The sequence below is a fragment of the Polypterus senegalus genome, chromosome 11 (genome assembly GCF_016835505.1).
Source record: "Polypterus senegalus isolate Bchr_013 chromosome 11, ASM1683550v1, whole genome shotgun sequence".
Classification (NCBI taxonomy): domain Eukaryota; kingdom Metazoa; phylum Chordata; class Cladistia; order Polypteriformes; family Polypteridae; genus Polypterus; species Polypterus senegalus.
Window position 1 is genome coordinate 73,134,006 of NC_053164.1, and position 24,294 is coordinate 73,158,299.

General features: G+C 37.7%; 1 protein-coding gene across 1 annotated transcript in view; it reads left to right on the forward strand.

The window, feature by feature from the left end:
• Positions 1-24,294, forward strand: part of LOC120539192 (sodium/potassium/calcium exchanger 3-like) — a 388,417-nt gene that overhangs the window by 343,908 nt on the left and 20,215 nt on the right. Inside the window, exons 12-13 of the mRNA XM_039769038.1 lie at positions 5,150-5,420; positions 19,666-19,832. Coding sequence (XP_039624972.1) covers positions 5,150-5,420; positions 19,666-19,832 — 438 coding nt within the window. The remainder of the gene's footprint in view (positions 1-5,149; positions 5,421-19,665; positions 19,833-24,294) is intronic.

Below are 24,294 nucleotides of genomic sequence, written 5' to 3' on the forward strand. Positions count from 1 at the left end.
CTTCTCTTGCTCAAGTCCTATAGCTTTGTGGGGTTTCTATCTATGGTCTTCCAATTCTCTTTCTTATACAGATCTTGCTCTTACTTGACTTTTGCTGGCTGTGGCTTTTACTACTGAATGAATACTCTGTTTTCAGTGTTTTAAAGTGTGTAGGTGAGCGTGTGTTTATGTGTGTGAGCGCCCATCCATGGTTTTGCCCTGGTTGTGAACATATGCTTTGTATTAATTTCCAAAATTACCAACTTGTTTGACACTCTGGTATACTGAAACATATCGGATTAAAATGGGCAGAAATTGATGTGCACTATATGTCCTTGTTTGACCACCACCTGGGGTCTCTATTGACTTTTCAAAAACTTAACCAGTCTCCTCAAGTGATATAATTTGCCTAGACTGTCAAAGTAGCCATCTGCTGCTTGGTAGTTAATAGGATAGTAATATGAAATAATATTTAGAGGCCATCTATGATGTTCCTTATTGCCTTCAATTAAACACATTTTATTTTTATTATAGAAAGGAACAGGAGAGAATCTAACAAAATAATATATACTGCTCAATAAAATTAAAGAAACTCTTTTTAATCAGAGTATAGCATCAAGTCGATGAAACTTATGGGATATTGATCTGGTCAGTTAAGTAGCAGAGGGGGTTGTTAATCAGTTTCAGCAGCTTTGGTGTTAATAAAATTAGTAACAGGTGCACCAGAGGGGCAACAATGAGATGACCCCCAAGACAGGAATGGTTTAACAGTGGAGGCCACTGACATTTTTCCCTCCTCATCTTTTCTGACTGTTTTTTTCACTAGTTTTGCATTTGGCTACAGTCAGTGTCACTACTGGTAGCATGAGGTGATACATGGAGCATACAGAGGTTGCACAGATAGTCAAACTTCTCCAGGATGGCACATCAATCCATGCGATTGCCAGAAGGTTTGCTGTGTCTCCCAGCACAGTCTCAAGGGCACAGAGGAGATTTCAGGAGATAAGCAGTTACTCTAGGAGAGCTGGACAGGACCATAGAAGGTCCTTAAGCCATCAGCAGGACTGGTATCTGCTCCTTTGGGCAAGGAGGAAGAGGATGAGCACTGCCAGAGCCCTACAAAATGATCTCCAGCAGGCCACTGGTTTGAATGACTCTGACCAAATAATCAGAAACTGACTTCCTGAGGGTGGCCTGAGGGCCTGATGTCCTCTACTGGGCCCTGTGCTCACTGCCTGGCACCGTGGAGCTTAATTAGCATTTGCCATAGAATACCAGAATTGGCAGGTCCATCACTGGTGCCCTGTGCTTTTCACAGATGAGAGCAGGTTCACCCTAACCACATGTGACAGACATGAAAAGGTCTGGAGAAGCCGTGGTGAATGTTATGCTGCCTGTAACATTGTTCAGTATGACCGGTTTGGTTGTGGGTCATTAATGGTTTGGGGAGGCATATCCATGGAAGGATACACAGACCTCTACAGGCTAGACAACGGCACCTTGACTGCCATTAAGTATTGCGATGAAATCCTTGGACCCATTGTGCTATGCTGGTGCAGTGGGTCCTGGGTTCCTCCTGGTGCACGACAATGCCCAGCCTCATGTGGCGAGAATATGCAGGCAGTTCCTGGAGGATGAAAGAATCAATATCATTGCCTGGCCCCCACACTTGCCTGACCTAAATCCAATAGAACACCTCTGGGACATTATGTTTTGGTCCACCTGACGCTGCCAGGTTGCACCTCAGACTGTCCGGGAGCTCAGTGATGCCCTGGTCTAGATCTGGGAGGAGATCCCCCAGAACCACATCTGTCATCTCATTAGGAGCATGCCCAGACGTTGTCAGGCATGCATACAAGCATGTGGGCACCATACAAACTGCAATGACATTTCAGCAAAATGGACTGGCCTGCCACAACCTTTTTTCACTTTGATTTTCGGGGTGTCTTTGAATTCAGCCCTCTGTAGGTTGACAATTTTCATTTGTATCAAACGATGGATTACCCAGTCCATATCAGTATAGATATCCAGCAGGATTTTTTTCCCATTGAGATCTGATGGGTTTTCAAAGTCAGTCAGTCAGTCAGTCATTGTCCAACCCGCTATATCCTAACACAGGGTCACGGGGGTCTGCTGGAGCCAATCCTAGCCAGCACGGGGTGAAAGTCACGAACAAATCCCCAGGCAGAGAACCAGCCAACAGCAGTGTTTTCAAAGTGTTTCTTTAAATTTTTTGAGCAGTTTATATACCAATCAAAACAGTTGTAACAAATTGTTCATATCAAAACCTGTGGTATGCTCAGAAGTGCAGTGTTTATTAGTGTATACAGTTGATGGAAATTAGTTAGAAGGCACAGAGTATACACAGCTCGTGCTGGTACTTATGAGCAATCCTCTAGACTGTAACCCCACTAATTAACCGGGTAGTCCACTTTGGAACTCTATTTTCTAGTATGCAATATTGCAATTGTCTATTTTCAAACCAGCTAAGGCAATTCAGGGTTAATTCTATCAGGTAATAGGCACACAACATCTGTGGATGGAGTGCAGGGAACACTCAACAACCATACTAATTTATATTGAGTCAGTTTGGTGCTGCCAGTTGACGTGATACAAACTGCTTCAGAATGTGAGAGTCAAATTTGAGGAAAATATCACAGTGAAGCCTCCTGGAACTATGAACCAACAGCTGTCTCATGCATTTTTTGGTTTTATGATGCAACATTACGAAACTACCAAATGTCTATGCTACCAGGAGATGCTGTATTTCTAATGAAACAGATCAGTGTGTTGAAGATCGATGCTTGGAGATCAGGGCAATTTTGGCTTACAGTAAGTAAGTAGAGTATAAAGTTAAGACATTATAACCATGTGCAAACAATTATTACAGTACCAGTTTCTTTAATGCCTATGTGAAAAATGGCTTACCAGCCTAGCATTAGACACTGCCTTTTATTGTCATAGATTTGTGTTGGATTAATTTTGCATATGAGCTGATGTCATGTGAGAAAAATCATAAAATCAGTTCCCTTGTCTGCATTGTTGTACTCCATACCCTATATATCATACTGATCATATCAAAGGAATACATGCTGGCTTTTCAGAGATTTACTGTAGGCGTACAGATCCTACTGTTCAGTCTCCTTCTTGGGTTTTCAGCTTTTTAAATTACCCGACCGTTTAATTAGATTAAGAGTCTTTCTGTTTCAATCAGCCTTTCAGTCTTTAATCTACAGTGTGTTTTTCACAGTGAGCATTTTTTAAAAATCTACTCATTCATCTATTATGAAACCTATTTAAACTGGTTTATGGTCAATGTGGCTGGAGCATTTCCAATAGCATCAGGCAGAAGATAAAGTCTAGTCCTACATGGGACATCAGTTCATCATACACACACCCACACTTGGAATCATTTCATTGTTTCCAATTAACCAAATACAGTGGACCCTTGACTTACGAACTCAATTTGTTTGCGAGGGCTGGTTGTAACTCAAGTTGATTGTAAGTCAAGACTATTTTTCCCATAAGAAATAATGGAAATACCCATAATGCGATCCGAACCTCCCACAGCAACACTTACTTAACCTTTTCATAATAAAAAAGGGTTGTGTAATGTGCATAATTTACCAAAACACCAATAATTTTTCTAATGTACTAACCAAAAAGTTATAAAAAGTGTGTAGCCTACCAGAAACAACAATTTCATACTGTACTCACCATTTAATTTAACATCTTTGGGCTGCAGGACGGGAGGAGGACGAGAATGAAACGGAAGGTGGTTGTTTAGAAGGAGCCTCCTTATGCAAATCTTTTCTTTGTAAAATTGACGAGATGGTGGATTTCGACATGCTTTGCATATTAGCAAGATCGGTCACACGAACACCACTCTCATATTTCCGCACAATTTCCTTCTTTGTTTCGATTTTGATCGCTGTTTCTCAAGTTAATAATGACAGTAGTCGAGCACTCAGTTCAAAGCTGGCTGTGTTGTGAACTGCTGTAATGCACTCCAAAGCAAGCCGGTGCTGACTCCGCCTGATGACATCATCATGTGCCGCGCCAGCCTGCTGGCTAACATCCCTTAACAATCGCTTCCTTTACCTTCGTTACCTTCTCTTCCTTCCTTAGAAATTATGTGTCTTGCTTGCCATGGTCTTAGTGAATTATATATACAGATAAATCACTGCACTGACCGTAATTAAGTCCACAAGCACATGTATCTGGGCTCCGACTGACGCTTACGAGCGCTCTCGGCTGTTTGTTTACAATATCACAAGCGGATACACGTGACCGCAATCAGGTCATAATGCAAGATGTTGGTCGTAAATCAAAACAAAAATTTTGGTCGTAAATCAAGTTGTTCGCATGTCAGGCCGGCCGTATATCAAGGGTCGACTGTATGCATTACTTTGGAAAGCAGGAGGGTGAAATCCATGGAGACAAACTACGGAAACACAGGCAGAACATGCAAAGGCCACCCAGAGTGCACCTGGGGTTATAAGGCATTAGCACTATTTTGACCACTCTCCAAAAGGTATTTCACAAAACCACAATATCATGATTAAAAATCAATAAACATACTTGGAATGGAGTAAATATATGCACCATACTAAATCTAGTGTAATGATAATGTCCATTATGATTGCAAAGACAACACAATGCCTGGAAACCTAGTGTCATTGTTTATGACTGAAAGGCCGTGAGGCTAACATGGATTTGGTTAATTTGTTAGGAAAAAATTTAAAACTTTGTATGTAGCTTCTCAAAACACTTGATTTGTAAACCGAAGCATTTATACAGGAGTAGTAATGATTTACGTGGTTGCAGTTATTTTTTTGAGAAATCATTCTGCCATTCTATAGCAGCTTACTAAAAATGAACCAAAAAATGAGCATATGTATTTTGCATATTAACTGATAAATGAAAACCTACAAACAGTAAATGATGATTAATAACTTTGTCTCTTCCTAATCACCAATTTTATTAGTTCAGTTTTAAATTTTCCTTTGACACAACCCAAAACCTCTGTGCACTTGTAGATGCTACAAAGGTTGATGCAGATAAGGTAACTAATATTGTGAAGGGTTCCTGATGCTTGTGACAAAATTATAATTCATATCCCTGTATAGCAGCTTGAGCATCCCAGTGTTTGTTGGCCTTTCACATACAGAGACAACGGCTGATTAGAAACCGTAGCCCTGGAGGCAGCAGTGGCAGTGGTGGCGGTACTGACACCCCAGTGAAAGCAAGCATGGCTGATACATGGCCGCTGGAAAATGGTGGACCAATGGAAAATGAAAGACAGCTTTTAGAGGAACAGAAGGGGCAAAGAGAAGAGCAAGAAGAGAATGAAGATGACGACAGACGAAGAGGGAGTACAGCAGCAGCAGGAGAGGAGGAGGAGGAGGAAAGTTCGCCCTTTTTACCATTTCAGATGCCAGGTAACTCTAGCCATCTCCTTTAAAGAAATAAAACCACTTGTGTTACTTTCTACTTTTTAAACAGTAAACTTCCTAAAAGCTTTTTGTCACATTCCTAAAGAGATGTATTTATTATTTGACTATATATTGTAGTAAACAAGTAAAAGCATAGGATTGTTTCTATGAAATGAATTTGCCAGAGTAAGCAGAAATAAAATCAAATGTTGCCATATATAGTCTGTTATATGTTTTTCAATACTGATATTTCTGAATTGTGCAGTAGAGATACTACCAGCCTTACTCCCAACAAAAAAGCACTGACAAAGATATTCTAATTGGCACAGGTAAGATAAAGTTTTGGGTCTGACCTTTTCTCAAAGTAGAGAACCTTCAAAGTTTTATTTCCTCTAAGCATGCACATCTCATGGAGTTTCCACCTTTATGTGTACCACTGGCTTTTTGAACAATAAGTGTCTTAAGAACAAGATTGAGAACTCCCAGGAACACCATGAGGCAGTATTGTCAATACTACAGTACTATATTTGGCTCACAATGTGACAATATTGCAAAATTGTTCATTTTCTTTATAATGAGTATTTTGATTATGTTCTCCTATATATGACAATTTATTATTTCCTATCTTATTTTACTAATAAAATTTAAAAACCCCATTTAATTGGCATAATTGCTTATAGGGAAATGGGTCACTCTGTTACAACCAGTAAGAAAAACCTCTAAGACAGATAACTCATCCCATTTAAAAATGTTCTAAATTGTGTAAATTGAATTCTAGTATCTGAGCAGTCTCTGCTTTAAACTGAGAATCTGACATTATAGTATTAAACATGCACATCTGTCCATAGTGTCTCTCAGGGCCAGTGCATTAAATAATGCCTATGGCCAGGTACATTTTTGCCTCTGCCCCACTTAAACAGCATACAATATGTATTGCAATGCAGGGATAATAATAAATATCCCACAATACAGTACATCCTTGGAACAATGGACAAAATTATAATTAACTAATATTATTCTTGGAGACATTATGAAACAAAAATTAAATGGATTAGCTTAATATCAATAAAACAAACAAAACCGACATTAAAACAATACTACTGATAATACTACTAATAATCCAAATTGTCCATCAATTACTCAGAATATGGAACCAATGCAGGAAACACTTTAAGGCAGAGAAGCTTTTATCTGTTGCACCTCTTCTTGATGATCACCATTTTTTTTACCCTCTCAGACCTAAACAGTATTTAGTTTGGAAAACATCTGGGATTAAAATTCTTACTAAACTGTACATAGATAATGACTTTGCATCTTATGAACAACTAGCAAAATACCCGCGCTTCGCAGCGGAGAAGTAGTGTGTTAAAGAAGCAATGAAAAAGAAAAGGAAACATTTTGAAAATAACGTAACCTGATTGTCAATTGTTTTGTCACTGTTGTGAGTGATGAGTGTTGTTGTCATATATATATATATTTACACACACACACATAAACATATATATATATACATATCTATACATATACACATATATACATACATATATATATCTACATATATACACACACATATATACACACACATACATACATACACACACATATATATATATACATACATACACACACACATATATAAACATATATATACATATACATACATATCTACATATATACACACACAGCTATTTCGTATCAGTGCAATACGCTGTTTGTTAAAACGGTTGACTCCCGCTCTTACGTGCAATAACAAATCAAATCATTCAGTTGTCTTTGCTCATATGTCATTTTAGAGCTGGACGCCTGGCATCTTTTTTTGGCCACAAGTTCGTTTCTGTTTGGTGTGAGGTTCTGTGTTGTGGAGATTCTCAGGATGGATTGCAGGTGCTCATCAGTGAGGCGACTCCTGTGTGCTGTTTTGTTAGTCTTTATCACTAGTCTTTATCACATGTGCTACCAAACATGCACAAGGTTCGAGCCGCATGTAGACGGACTTTTTTTGTTCTTCAAAGTCACCAAAGCGCCGTGCAAACTCAGTGCGCAATAACTCTAGCTTCGCAATAACTTGCAGCATCATAATGTAGACTTGATTAACGCTTAAGTGTTCGGCAAGGCAGCTGAAGCGCTGCATTATGGGATCTGTAGTTTATTGTGTTACCAGCGCTTCATATACCGGGCCATTAATAACAATAATACAGTATATAAAATGATCTTGCGGGCCGGATATAATTACACGCCGGGCCGGATGTGGCCCGCGGCCCTTGAGTTTGACACATATGGACTAAGTAGAACTTGAAAAGATATATTTTTTCAAATGTGATCGCGCAATTCAGATAGAGTTGACGCACTACAGCCTGCATGCCTCAATGAGTCATCCTCCCCTCGCTCTTACTTTTTTACCGTTCATCTAATGAATACACTGAGTATGGCTTTACCAAAACAATCATTGATGGCGAATAAAGTGTCCATTATTCGAGTATGTAGATCGGAATATATATATACATATATATATATATATATATACCCGCGTATCGCAGCGGAGAAGTAGTGTGTTAAAAAAGCTAGAAAAGAAAAGGGAACATTTTAAAAATAACGTAACATGACTGTCAATATACAGTATTTGTTTTGTGAGTGTTACTGAGTGTTGCTGTCATCAAGGATTTGATTATCATTATTTCTTTCAATCAGGCTCGTATTTGTAGGATGTGTTGTGTTCAAGTTACATTCCGTGTTTGTCAATAGTTGTAAAGATGACAGGTTTCTTTCATCGATTCGTTTCTTACTGCATCAATAAACAGCTCGTCTTCTTCTTTATCTGAGACCTGACACACTGCATGCACGGGTTTTTTTTTTTTACACTGTCTTCCTTTAGCGGGACATTGACTTTTTCCACCGTGTGCTTTGTTTCCGCAGTAGCTGGATTTATGAATATGCTTATCAGGCGCTTCATATTTTTGCTGCCTTTTCAATTGTGTAATTCGGTTTTTGTTCAGCGCTCTTTGGAACTGTTGCCTTTTATCTGTGCACTGCGTCAGTTCACGTGAGCCGCTCGGTGTACATGCATCGACGGTTCCCAGCTGTGCTGGTGCCATCTCGTGTTATGTCCGTGGCTATATTTAATGTTACCTTAGTCCTGGCACTTAAAACTTTCTCTCGCAGTTTCGCTGAGTTTGTGTCAAACACCACCCTGACCATCTCATCTTCCTCTCCATAAGCACAGTCCTTAACCCGTGAATATTTAGTGGCAGTTTGCTATTGGATTGCCGCTGACGGACGGCCTTATATGGGCAGGTACTAAATTACAAACGCCAGCGGCAGCCTGTCTATGAACTTAATTTAAAGTGTAGGTTTACATCGTGCTTTGTTTCCGAAGTAGCAGAACTCATGAATATGGTTGTATATGTCACTCGCTCACTTCTTATTGTTTCGCTGCCTTCTCAATTATATAATGCATGTTTTCTTCAGCGCATTTTTGAGGTCTTCCTGGTTTTCTATGTACTGCGTGATTACGTGGGAGGCGTGATGATGTCACACGAAACTCCGCCCCCACGGCGTTGAAGCTCATCTCCATTACAGTAAATGGAGAAAAACTGCTTCCAGTTATGACCATTACGCGTAGAATTTCGATATAAAACCTGCCCAACTTTTGTAAGGAAGCTGTAAGGAATGAACTTGCCAAATTTCAGCCTTCCACCCACACGGGAAGTTGGAGAATTAGTGATGAGTCAGTGAGTGAGTCAGTGAGTGAGTGAGTGAGTGAGGGCTTTGCCTTTTATTAGTATAGATTACGCTTTAAATATAACTTCCCATCAACACAACTTTCCCACTACTTGGAAGAATCCCAGCTCTCCTGTTTTAAGACAGAGGGTAACTAATGTTATATACTATTTGAAACTGCAAAAAAATCAAATTCTCACTTAGAGGATCTGTTGAAAACTTTAAAAAAAAAAATATGGCAAGATCTAATAAAAAAAATAGAATAAGCATTTTTATCGGGAAAAGGAAATCCCCTTCTGTGTCGTTTTTAAAGTTTTGCAGAAGCTTTTCTCTTGGCTCTCCTCTCTTTCTGTTGGATGGGGGGGGTTTAAATTCTGGTTTCTTAAATTTGAGATTATTGTTTGCAATTTTCTTTGTTGTGTATTTCAGACTTGATCATATGAAATGTTTTTTTTCCTTCAAATAAAATAAAAAAGCACTAATATATAAATTCTTCACCACTTCCATTTGACCCAAATATATTGTAATGAACACCGAGATGGAAAGACTGAGACATAAACCGAATGGAAGTTAAGCCCAAGAATGGGCACGTTTATTCCATGAAAAATCATTTACAGCAGTCTTTTAGCAGAATCAAACTCGCAAAAGTCGTGTAAAAACAACAGTCGCTTCTCTAGGCAGGTTCTTCCACTCTGGCAGTGTTCCCAATGCCATGTGTCGTGTCCCTTTTCCAGTTACCCCTGTTATCATCTGCAAGGCTATATTTATAATGCTATGGGAGTCTCCACCTGCCTTCACCTGACTTCTCGGACGTCAAAGGTATAACAAGAAAGTTTGAGGGGTTTCTGGAACACAGAGCTCAGCACACCTGGGCACTCTGGCTTCACGCTGGTAAGTATAATCCAGGCTTTGTGGCCATTGCGCCTGTGACTGACACCTTAAAAACATTCCAGAATTTAAGAAAATTCTGCAGAATGATAATCAGTACACACAATGCAATACATGAAATATGAGGAAAGTGAGCATCAGTATCAGTAAATGGCACGTAGCTTCAAAATACAATATTCATGTGCCATTTTGATGCTGGACACTTTTAGTGTGACAAAAAGGTGCAGATTGCAGTTTTTCAGGTATTTTAAATAATTAAAACGAAAATATTTGTAGAATTTTTAAAAGCACTGTGTAAATTAGGCACTTGATTTTGCATGAAAGTGCTACACTGACCAAAGTGCACCCTGAGGCAATCACCATCTTGTCACCTCACGCCGTCGTCCTGTCACCTCACACCACGCACTCACTCTGGTCTTACCTTTGCTGTAGTTGAGGCCTTGTGAAGTGAGCTGTTACATTTGTAATCTTGCTAGTCCACTTGCTTTTCATTTGGCAGGGCCTGCAAATGGCATGTTTAACATCAAGCACTTTATTTCATCTAACACTGTGGAAAACAAATTAACTGCATCAGGCTGAACTGCTGATCTTTGAGCTTTACAGAGCTGCAGGCTCAGTGAGGCCTTTTAATGTCACTACAGTAGCAACACAGAAGCTCTTTTTGACAGATCTCTTGTCGCTTTGACAAATCTTTTTGGGTTGACAGTCTGCATTGGTGTGATCTCGTTTTAAAGTTATATGTAAAGTTACATGTGCTCACCAGGTTTTGGGACAGGATTTATATTTTACAAATGTTAAACCAATCATGGACTTAATCCTTAATCACCCATAAGCATCAGGCTTAATTGTGTTACCCGATTTGGTTAACTGGGTAACTTTTTCAGCTCTTCTGTTCTACTTTATGAGAATGATTTATTCAGTGCTTCTTCTTAAATTTTTTTTTTTTTTTAAACTTGAGTCTAGATATAATGTACTGTACTCTGTTAGCTTATTAGTGCTAAACTTTGCTTTGTTCGTAAGTTATTTATTTGGCTATTTGTCTTTTTAGGTAAAAAAAAAAAACCCTGATCCCAAAAAAAACTATTAAATAACATAAGTTGTTGAATTCCTTTTTATATTAATTAATTTAATTTTAAAGTTTGATTCTCTTCACTCAGGTGGCACTCCACGTATAGGTCATCCACTCCCTACGTTCTTAGGATGCAAATATGGATCTGCACCCTGAATGTGTGCAGTCACTCCAGCTATCAATCCATCTTCTACCCAGATTATCAATTTCAGTAAATACTATAACATGTTGTCAGAATTACCTTGTCCATTTCAAAGTGTTGGGGGTCTGTAGCCTGTCCCTGCATCACTGGGCTTAGGCCGGAAATCAGTCCATAAAGGACGCACTCATTCGTACACCAGCACTCATATTTACACAGACCCAGTTTGGAATCTCCTAGTAAGTTAACAAGTACATACTTAGCAATGGACGACGAAAACCCACACAAAAATGGGAAGTGCATGGAGACTCCTGTGTGAAGTAAAAAGATTTTGAAATTATTGGCAGGAAAACAAAAAAACTGTTCATAGGAAATGACGGATGGTGAAATAGCAAGTAAGTTGCTTTTAGATAAAGTATATAGATATCATTGATATTAAAAAAACAAACCTAATTTAAAATGTACTTGCAATATTCTTAATTTAATAGTACAGGACAAGATGTCTCCAGTCTCTGTAGTGTTATTTTGTTTTTGATCGGAATTTAGAAGTACCATTAAAAGCTATATTTCTTAGTGCTGCACTGGCATTGTATGCATTTATAGACATGTCACCCTTTTTGAATTTGTAATATTTAATCCATTTACTGAAATGGCTTCTATCCAGCGCGAAAAATCTGCATTGTCAAAGCACCGCCTGAGTGCTTTGACAGTAAATTCTTCTTTGCTACTTGACCAAACAAGCTCACACATTAATATACATTGTGCATAAGCCGGACACGAAAATGCAACTGTTTTATGTGCAACCATAAAATTAAAGCAAAATTACTGTACTAGAAAGCCCTCAGGACGTAACCTAAAAGAAAGGACATACTAAAACTGTAGGCTGTGACCTCTAGATGTGCACCATACTAACATTTTAAAGTATATTTGCACAGATCAAAATGAGAAATCAACATTGTTTTAACACAGAGGTGTTTGAAGAATCATGGAGTATTACATATTAAATGTGCACTTTTCAGAATTAAAGGATTGTTAGTATTATAAAATACTATAGCAAGCACCTGTGTTATTAACTGGATAGCTTTCAATAGAATAAAGTAATTTTAACAAAGGCGCTATATAAATAAAATGTATTATTATTATTATTATTAAATATTATCTAAGTGGGTAATAAAATATAATATACACTTTTAAAAAAATGTAAAAGTTTCACTGCTTAATTGTGGTAAATTCCATATTTAGACCCTCTGGTGTAGACGAATTGTTGATTAAGAGGCCCAAGTTGTATGTAATCGTATGTTATAAAAACGTGACAAATCTTACTATCCAGTTTCAGAACGCAATAAAGACCACTCCCCCTTTTGTACAAACTACTGTATACAGTTTCAGCCAATCTGCGCTTTCCAAACATGAAGCATGACAGTGTGAGGTTTCACTATTTGCAGTGTTGGTTGAATGTTTAATTTACATTTACTAAATGATTTATTTCTCGCTAATCATTGTACTCCAGCACTTGCCTTTTATTCTCATTGTGGACTCCAGGGGTGTTCCAGCTCCGCAAACACACACATAAGCAGGCTCAGACATAAGTTAAAAGAATAAAGAGTCTTTATTTGTGGGAAACTCTTGCCTTTAAGCGTTTCCTACTACAGCCACAAGTAAAAGTGATACATAAGCTGAATTATAATTCTTTTCTTCCTTCTCTCTCTGCCACTGCCTCCTTCACTCCTCCACACAATCTTCATCCTCCTCCCGACTGTGGCTCATTGATGTGAGGCCGGCAGCTCCTTTTATCTAATCCCTGGTGCTTCCAGTGATATGATGCCACAGTTACGAAGCACTTCCGGGTAAGGTTGCAGTCATATGGAGTAGGGACTCCCAAATCCCTCAGCTCCCCCTGGCAGCCCCCATGAGACCCAACAAGACTGTCCCCCAGGACTAAAATACCTGGTATGCCTTGTGTGCACCCATGAGGGGATCTAAGCCTGGGCTTGCTGCCATCTAATATCCTGGGGGAGAGAAAGCCCTTTGTAAGCTGTCTCCCCCTGTCCTTCCAACTCAAAGGCATCCTGGTCAGTTAAGGACACCGGCCATCCCTTACAGTGTGTTTGTACCCAATTAGCAGCAGGTTTGACGTTAAAGTGGCACCGTTTAGGTCTTGATTTATTCTTGACAGTACATATATTCTGCTTTAAAATTCATACACTGTATATTAATCAGCTTACACTATGTACTGAAATGCATATGCTATATATTAATAAACATATATTTAGCAATGCTTCATCCACTATGGGTGCAAGGGTGCTGTCCCACCTGTTTTTACCAGCACAAAATAAGAATCATAAACTTACTTGAAAGTGAGTACTTATGTTTTATCAATTAAATATAGTTTTATTGTTTTAAATTGCATTTAATAATTAGTTAGAAATGTATTGCTTTTTTAAAAAAGAATGCAGTCAGAAGGTGTATTAGATTATCTGTACTGCTGAAGCATTTGCTAACAGCACCCTATGCTGAAAGTTTCCACATTGCCAGATTAGACTTGGCAACACAGCACAGAAAAGAGTTAGGTTAGGGTGTTGAAGAGAATGCCCTTGTCAAATCGAGTGGGTACACAACTGGACACATGACATAAAACCTTAACATCAACTTTAGAAGAGGACGCCTGCTGTAAAGTTAAACGTTAATCATTTACAACCAGACAAAGCAAATATTCTCATAAAGCAGCAATCTGGCGACTTTGGCAAAAAAATTCTGAGGAAATTCTGCCTAAATAAGCACAAGCCTGTCATTGTGATAAGATAAGATACTGAGAAGACTTAAATTCCCAGCAGCCATGAAGATTGTCATTGGGGTCAACAGAAAGAAATGCACTGTTTAAAGTGAGTTGGTGTTCAACATGTGGTGAGGAGAACAGAAGAGCTTTGACGGTCTTTCACTCAACATCTCAGTGCGAGTGTGTCACAGAAAGTGGGTGCTCTGCTCATTGCTTACTCAATACAAGTGGTGTGTCTTTTGTTTGCATAACGTGTATCCATGTACTGTATTCTGTGATTAATCTACTTAAGATATGCATATCCTAAATAATAACTTTCTCCATAGCTGATTTATTGAATATGCCAAAGTACCAGTATAAGATTTTATTGTTCAAACAACATTGACCATTAAGGGAGCTCCTAATTACCATGGGATATTTTGCATACTGTTGGAAATTCCATTATTGTAAGGTTTAATAAGGAAATCCTTGGCTACACATTGTGTTTATGGAATGATTGACTATACCACTGCCTTTGTGGGGAAACCATATTTACATGTACTTATTTGGGTAATGTCTTTAGCCAAGGTAACTTACAACGTTTATGATACAATTGGTTACATTTCTTCTGCTTTTCCATTTGAAGCACAAGCAGGTCAAGTGATTTGCTCATGGCCACAGTAGGGGGCACTTGAACTCACAACCTCACAGTTTGAAGTCCAAAGCCTTAACCACTACACCCCACCATGCTGCTGCATATCTGTAAACACAAGCACTGTATATGTTACAAACTAAGTCTAAAAAATAAGCCTTAGAAAAAAATATTAATTTCTCATAATTATAAAATCAGGAAAAATGTGCTATGAAAGGGAAGTCCAGAAGAAATGTCCAAAAATAAAGCCAGGATGTTTAAACAAGAAAGGCAAATAGTGCTAATCAAAGCAAAACTCACAATTCAGAATTAGAAAAAACACATGAAATTGAATTCTTAAATTAACTAGTTAGCCTTTCACTAACTGCAATAAATCAGATTGTTTTTGAGTATTTAATCCAAAGATTGGACACAAGGCAATGCCATTTTTATAGTGACAACACAATTATGTCACAGATCATGGGTCACGAGGACCGCATGATTAGTAATTGAGTTTGTTATGGCTGCCCTGAAAATAATCAGCTTAGAAAATGGCCGCGCTAGTTAGGAAAATACTTAACTTGGGATGTCATTGTGTGACCGTGTTTAAGATGTTGCAACAATATACTTGCTATCCTAGCTTTGGAATTAATGGCTGCATACTTTGTGTTTTTCTTCGAAAAACAAGTCTTTGGATAGGACTCATTTGTTAGTTTGTTAGTAATCTGCAACCTTTGCTTTGAATATTTGACTAAGAATCATCTGCCTGTCTAAACAACTCTGGTTTTGTCTTCTCCTTTAAAACTCTCTGTGCTTCCCACTCAAGTTTCTTTCTCAAATAAATAATAAATGTATCTTTATATTACTACAATACTTTTGTCCAATGAACATCTGTATTAGGTGGCCAGAGAGGTCCAGGATTTTCAGACTTTAAGAGATGTGTCCATAAACAAATGCAAAAGCAGATGTATCAAACATGAGGTGCAAGCTCCGTGGAAATTCAGTTTTAAATATAGTGATATAGTTAAGCTATAACCATCTTTTCTCTAAAAATAAAGGAAAATAAATCACAATTAAAATTAGCATTTAGCCTGAATTAATGCTGATGTTCAGTAATAACAACCAACAGGAATCCATGTAATCAATTCTTGTCAGTTCAAACTTTCTTTTCTCGATAGTTTGTTATAACATGACTTTTTCAGCTGACAGGCTCTCCCAGACATTCTTCAGTATTTCACTGTTTTATAGTCTTCAAAGTCCTTTCTCTCACAATTAACCAATCAGTTAAATCGTATCCAGTTCAGTTTCTTCACTGACCTATAAACATGTAACTTGCCCCAGCATGCCAGAATTCCATGCTTCTTTCTAGACTGGTCCCAATGTGTTCATTTATGGTCATTATCATAAATATTATTTTGCTTTCAATTTAATTTTTTTAAGCTAAGTATTTTAAAAAATAAATAAATAACAGATCATAACAACACATAACAGAAGGTCAAATTAAGAATACAATGGCATAAATCAGTTTCTAGTATATGTATAATCATTTTAAACAAGCAAGGCTAAAAATGGATTTCCAATATTTTCTTGTTAAAACTAAAATGTTTATCAGGAATTATTTGAATTTTTTTTTTCTCCTGCTGTGATTTGTTTGACATTTTTAAGCAAAATCAGACAAATATTATGTGACAAACTCACATTAACATAAAACTGCCTACATAATGTCATATGCCTCATAATAGCATTCACTACTTGGCAATGCCTGCAAGTGTTTTCTCCAGCCTGTCACTGATCACTAAATAATAGCAAAATGACAAAAGTAATTTATTTCGATAAAAAAAAATTTCAGAGCTTATTATTCCTACTCAATATTATGCTCGGGCTGGACAGACAGCTATGCACAAACAAATAAAATGTTAATAGTTGGGCGTTTTTTACATTTAGCTAATTACTCATTCTCATCACAAACAGTAAAGGTCAGCTACCTCAGCTTCAATATCTTAGTAGGGACCTTCTGCAGGACACCTACCTGTATATCCTTCAGCACTTTCAAACACATTAGCAGTGGTCGAGGGTGGTTACTTCAGCTTCAATACTTTAGCAGGGGCCAGAGGGACTAATATACTGTATCCTTCAGTTCTTGTATAGTTACCCCTGAAAGGGCTGCACAGCTAATCTAACAGAGGCCAGGGTAACTTCCTTTCAGGAAGTCTGTAGCCTTCATCTTCCATAACGTTACTCTGAAAAACATTACCATATCTATTCACATATAAGGTGGCACAGTGGCGCAGTGGGTAGCGCTGCTGCCTCGCAGTTAGGAGACCTGGGTTCACTTCTCGGGTCCTCCCTGTGTGGAGTTTGCATGTTCTCCCTGTGTCTGTGTGGGTTTCCTCCCACAGTCCAAAGACATGCAGGTTAGGTGCATTGGTGGTTCTAAATTGTTTTTGGTGTGTGTGCGCACCCTGCGGTGGGCTGGCACCCTTCCCGGGGTTTGTTTCCTGTCAATTAAAGAGTCCATTCTTCTTAATCCAGTTAATAGTATTCTGTAAAAGTATGTGCCATAATAGTACAGCCTTTCTCCTGTTCTCCATTAAGGGTGCATTTTCATTTTGTAGTTGACGCTATACTTTTGTCTTCTGAAAGCTTGATGCTTCGGAGCAGTCTTCAGAAATACCTACACCATTTTTCTTTCTTATACCAAACATTTTGTTTCATTTTTCTCATATTAAAGGCCATATGTCAACTGCTCCTCACACATGCTGCACCTTTCTCAAGCTAATAGAAGTGCCTTCTCTTATACCATGGCTTACATTTGCATAACTGCACCCTAGAATGCAACACTATTTCAAAACACACATACAAAATCAAAATAACACATTGTTATTCCCAGCGTTTATTTAGCTGCTCATTCAAAAGAGGAAGAGATCTAATGCCTACCCCTATCCTAAAGAGGTTTCAAACCTTGGCCCACTCTTTTCCTCTGAAAACATGGCCACTCTCACTGGCCCTTGCCCCTTGTAGTCCATCCTCACCCTCTCATGTAGGAAATCAACTTCTGCAGCATGATAGGTTTGGATTTTTTTTCTCCCTAAATAATAAAAACCATCATTTAAAAGCTGCATTTTGTGTTTACTTGTGTTATATTTGACTAATGGTTAAATGTGTTTGATGATCAGAAACATTTTGTGTGACAAACATGCAAAAGAATAAGAAATCAGGAAGGGGGCAAATAGTTTTTCACACCACTGTAGATTGCTAGATAATATATAAACACATACACTATGATCTGAATGCACACCAGAATGACTAAAAAGGAAGAAAATGTAAAAAGATATGAGGTATTATACACGAGTATTACTGTTGATATAAAGGATCCCCAGTCTGTTTCCTGACACACTTATACTGAACAATTTGTTGGCTGAAAGTCCTCTGTGTTGGTGATAGTTTCAGAAAGAGGATCTTCAGCATTCTTCATAATGACACTCAGCTTTGTTTTTATTCTCTCCTTCACTGCCACCTCTAGGGTGTCTACAGTGTGTCCCATAACTGAAACTTCCTTTTTAATTTGCTTGTTGATTCAGTGGGCCTCTTTTGAAGTGATGTTATCAGCCCAGCACAGCACTGTTATGAAAATCACGCTGGCCATTGCAGAGTTGTAGAAGATGTGAAGGATGACAGTACCTACATTAAAGGAATGCAGTCTCCCAAGAAAAAAATACAGCCTGCTCTGTGCTTTCTTATATACAGTAGTTCCTCTGTGTTATGAGACCAGTCCAACTTGTCATTTATGCGAACCCCAAAGTACTCGTATTAGTGCAACACCTCGACATCCACTCCCTGAATAATGTCCAGATGTAGAGGCTCTCTGTGCAGTGAAAGTCAATAACCAATGTATGAAAAAAACATGCATGATAAAAAATAATACCTGAAATTGTGGTTTGAGAGTCAAGCACTAAGCATGATTTTCAAATTATTATTTCTGGTTTCTATGCATACTGTATGTTGTTAATATAATAATGTTTATCAATGAACTGTTTAAGTTTCGCTCCCTGGGTGTAATTGTTTTACAAACTTCACTTTATTGTTTCCTGGTGAGTGTGTGTGCATGTTAGAGGTTAATATCATACAGTTTTTAACTTATTAACTTTTAATTTGAAAGCTGTTGAAATTTTGTTTAAAGGAAACATTAACTAATCTTCAAAAGTTGTTTTTGAGAATGCAATTAAGTTGAGAATTTCAAGAAATCCTCCTGGGACCTACTTAAATTTGGAATATTTATTTCTGATAAATATATACAAACATGAAAAGTGAACGGAATTATTAATTCATTTTATAACAAGTTATTCCATATGTTGCTCGCTGTTCTGTCAAATTATGAAAATGAGCCTTTCAAATGTTATATCTTGCTGCTGTCTCTAGCAAAGTTCAAGATGCTTTATAGCTGTTTACAGATATTTTTACAACATGCAGCATAAGCAAGTTAAATGATTTAGTTAGTGTCCCAACATGAACAACAACCTGACATTTCTCTCCAGACTGTCTCTTTGTACTCTTGCTGTCTACTCAATTTATTTCTGTTCACCAATTATTAATGTTATCAAATGCTTTATTACTCCCATATTGGACCACAAAATGCTAATAAACAGCTACCAGATGTGGAAAGCAGAAGTGGAGAGTAAGATCTGTAGTAGGCAGGTCTGATCATGAAGTGACCCAATACTGAACAGTTGACACTTGGTAAACCATTTATGCTGGAGAACTACTCATCCCACTGATGAGCTGTTCAAAAGTAGGCTTTTGTTAATAATGAAATGATAAAAAGGTGAGCTATAGATGGAAAGGCAGTTAAAAGGATGGGCTGCTCCAAGTATAAATGCCTTTCTGGTTCTTTCCAATATTGTAAATTGTTTTTTGTACCTTAGTGCTTATCTTATCTCTCAATATGAGCACAAAATACATTTCAAATATAACATCAGTTTATTAGAGCATGAATAGCATCTTTTAAGTCATATGGCAGTTCAACCAATGGTTAACATGCTTTTTCTTTGACAGATGGGATATGTGCCAAGATGAAGTGGCTAATTTCTTGGCCCTTTAGTTGTCTGTTGTACTGTACAGTGCCAAACTGTGATCAGCCACGCTGGGAGAAGTGGTTTATGGTCACCTTTATGATGTCCACTCTCTGGATTGCAATCTTTTCCTATGTAATGGTCTGGATGGTAAGTCACTAGCTTTTCTTGTTATATACCATGTATTTTGAGAGTCTCGATTAGTTAGAATTGAGTAAATGAAATAATAATGTTGGAGGGGTGAGACACCTGAAAGGTCTCCGAAACACTAAACAAATATATAGTGCATAGACATATTTATACGGTGACTATTGTGATAGTAATAAGATTTCAGACATCATAAAGATTTGGGGCAGCCACCTGTATATTATTTCCCCGCTGCAAAAGTTTAACAATATTTTGTCAGAGATGTTCACAAGACAAGAGTCCAAAACAGAACTGATTATTTTAAGGGCTGGGGGAGGAAATGATGTCATCTAGTCTGGAACCATAAGTGACATCATCAGAGGTGGCAGAGCCGGAAGTGACGTCATTAGCGGTGCCCGAGCCGAAAGTGATGTCATCAGAGGTGCCAGAACCTGGTGAGATATCCTGGGAATGGTCTGCAAGAAACTGAGAGAGACAGTCAGCACACTCTGCCACCCGCTGGTCTGGTGTAGTATTAGAGTTCCCCAGCCCCTTTAGCTGTCTCCTAAACGCACGTCTGTGACACTATGCTTGAATAAGATACTAAAAGCTAAAGGAGGGTAGGTATTATGTACTGTAAAACAAAAACAGTCTCCCAAAACAAAGGTAATATTTTGGTCTATATAAAAATATAGATTTTTGTAACTTATGAACAAGCAAAATAAACAGACAATGTTAAAAACACAAAATTAATCAAAAATGTCAAGAAATGAAAAATATAATTACAAATTGCATCTAGCAGTATTGTGATCATTAGAAAACAATCCAAATAATTAATTATAGTTCCTTGAATAGGTACAGTATATGTATAGAGCAGGCAGTTCATTATAAGGGATATCCAGAAGGATACATGAATTGTGACCAAACAAGGCCATGAGGCCATTTGGTAACACAAATACCCAAGTGTTCCCAGTTCTGTATAAAGGAAACTTATATTTAATCCAAAAGATCAGGAAGAATCTCATCAGTTGCAGAAGTTCATTTGAGAGAGCCATAAAATCTTTCATGGACAAAAAATTGTAACTTGAAGTTGTTTTGACTATCACTAGAATTACCGAAGCCTACAAAAAAACTCATAAATCCGACCTCACCTCTCCATCAGCATCTTTTGTCTTGTAAATGTGCCGATCAAGACAAGCAGTAAGCAGCCTACTATTCCATCCCCCCACCGCCGCAGAACAGACACAAAGTTCTCCAGTTCCAGCCTTGATTATCTGGGAATGAAGTGCTGGACTTTTAGAATGGAAATATATTGTTATTTGGAACACATGCATTTCATGTGTGTTCCGTTTCTACAATAATCTGTGTAAATACATCATTAAAACAGAAATATTTTTCATATTTTAGTAATAAGTGACAAAATGTAGACATAAACTATGTAATGTGCAAAGCCTGAAGTCCAAAGATCAAATAAACACTTTCACAAAAGATTCAGCAATAATGCAACAGGTTCCATGGCGCAGTGGTAAGAATTGCTGACTTGTAATCAAGAGTCCCATGGTTCGATCCTGACTGCATCATATATTTAACGTTTTGAGAAGTGAGCTGCTCTTATTGTTAACATTATATAATAAACACATATATTTGGTTTGCATCTTTAACAGCTGGTGTAAATTTATAGTACTTGTAAAAGTGAACGTTTTTTTTTCACCATTCTTCTCTCAGTCACAAACACAATACATACTAAACCCCCCCACACACACCAACCAGACCATTCGCACCAAGGAATCTGACACGGTTAGTTTTTAATTGAAAGTGGGAATAACTATAGATGTGAGTGATGTTTTGAGTCAGTCAAACGGAAAATTCTCTGATCTGGATGGATACAGGGCCGACACACAAACGCTGGTGAATCTGCCTTCTTCCTATCTCATTGTCACTTGATTTTTTATTTTATTCAATTTTATTGAGCGTTCCTGCTTACACTGAATTAGCATGCACCTTATGGTCCATGATGTCAAAGCTGCACTGACAAAAAACAGAGACATAGGTATATATGATATTTGGAATTACTCATTTTATGACCTGTATAGTACATTTCGGAAAACATTGTGGCACGGATGCAACATTATTCATATTATTCATATTGATTCACATACCAACTGACCTCTCTGTACTATTCTTTCCTCTGCATGTCCTGGAGTACAAGAGAAGTACCACCATGCATAATCACAATGGTTAAAATGAGGAGAGAGAATGTTTATTTCCATTACATTAATAAATCTAGGTGTATTGTATTCATTCTTGTCCAAGGAACTATAATTAATTGCCTGCATTGTTTTTCACTAGTTATTAGGTTTTTGTAATATTGCTTTATACAATTTGTTTGTAACCTTGAATTTTGTTTTTGTTTCTTCATTCTTATTTGATATCTGGTTTAAAGTTTGCTCTTTATGTAGTAGTATTTTCATTAGACTAAAATATTACTGTTTGAGATTCTGTTTGCCTTTTATACGGTAGCATATGATATCTACTGTACCTCTTCTTGTTACTTATTAATAGGTGTTAATTTTTTATATTGGCCAAATCAAATAAGGCCTTCCACAATGACAAGGTTAATTCTTGCTAAAAATCTGAAAACATACTTTATTCATAACATTTTTAAATAGTGTAGTAATATAAAAGTATGTTTTACTGCTATAAAGTGTTTGTACTGGATATTGTTTTTGCTTGTTGTGAAGACTGGAAGTCACACATAATAATGTTATTTAGACAATAAACTGCAAACCTTTTTTTTATCTTATTCAGCAAACTAATTAAACTGCTCAAATTCCTTGCTAGACCGGCAACAGCACATTACATTTGCACGACTCAATCATTTGTACATTTTACACTGCAGCATTTCTGCAAATAACAAAATGACAGATAAGCTGTAAAAATATGGCTGAGATAAACAGATTCATAAAATGGACGGATGGATAACACACAATCTTGAAAATGTGTTCCCTGATTATAAACTGTGGGAAGAGAAAGAAATAATAATTGAAAAGAAGCAAACCATCTGTTTAATATCTCTCACTGCTCAAACCCACATGACGAAGCACTGGAGCTAATGAGTTTACTATCATATTTAAAATTAGCTTGCTGTTCTTATTTTGTTTCAACTGATAATATCTGAGAAATAAAAGCAGTAAAAGAACTCTTTCCCTTAGGAAAATAACACACTGTCCAGCCTTATGCTATTTTTCTTATCAAGACATGTCAGCTGTTGAATTTTTTATAGTTCAGGACTTACAGATCTTATGTCTGCCAGCAAATCTTTGGATTAAACTCTGCAGACATTACTTTAAATAATTTCTAATTGCCTTAACCACTTGTAAACTTTTTGTATCTCTGGTTTAAGGTTAAACAAAACATGTAGCAAGAAGTCTAAAAAGAACATGAAAGGTTACTTATAATCTACTTAAGGCTACTTATGTGTATAATAAAAGCAGTTTACATAGACATAGAAGAAACAGGGGTTACACAGAATTCTGAATATTCAAAAATCAAAAAATATACGTTACCTAATCTACTATGGCATTACTCTATAGGTGCTGCAATTAGAGGTATCCAATCCCCCCAGCACAGCATACAGAGTCCTGGTCTATATGAACACAAGCAATACAGTCATCTTTGAGAGTGAAATGATAAAGACTGCTTTCCACTTAACATGAGACATATTTAATATAAAGACTACCATGTAATCTCCTATTCCGGTATCAGATACACTTTATTAGTTTCATGTGCTGGTCAGTGACAGCCTTTCATGTAGTAGTGGATTAAATGTATGTATAAAATTAAGAGGGACAATGGTTAAGTTTAAAGACATAAGTGGGTTTAAATGCTGGCAAAAGTGTTGTGAAAGAAACAGCCGGACACACAACGAAGGTTTGGGGCAGCCACCCGTATAGTTTCCCTAGCTGCAAAAGGCTTTAAAGTAGAGTACAATGTGTACTGGTTAGAGGCCAAAACAGAACTGTTTAAGAATGGAGGATGAGGGATTTTTATAGCAGGATCACAGGAAGTGACGTCGTCGGGGCCGGGACAGGAAGTGACATCCTCGGGGCTAGGACAGGAAGTGACATCCTCTGGGCCAGGACAGGAAATGACATCCTTGGGGCCGGGACAGGAAGGATTTCTCGTGTTTGGTCTGTGGAGAGAAACGAAAGAGGTTCAGTGCACCCCACCACCCCCTGGTCTGGCGTGGAATTGTCGCTTCCTGGTCTCTTTTGTTGACTCCCAAGCGCACATGTGTGAAAGTGTACATAACACTAAAGTGTCATCACTATATTGGTAATGAGCCAATGCCCAGTAAATATTCAGCCCATGGCAGTTCCATGACCAGAAACGGACTATTGATGAACAGAGTTGATGAAGGAGGAATGGGGACTATGCAGACTAACAGAAAAGAAATGACCAAAGACGTATTTCAGAACTCACAACC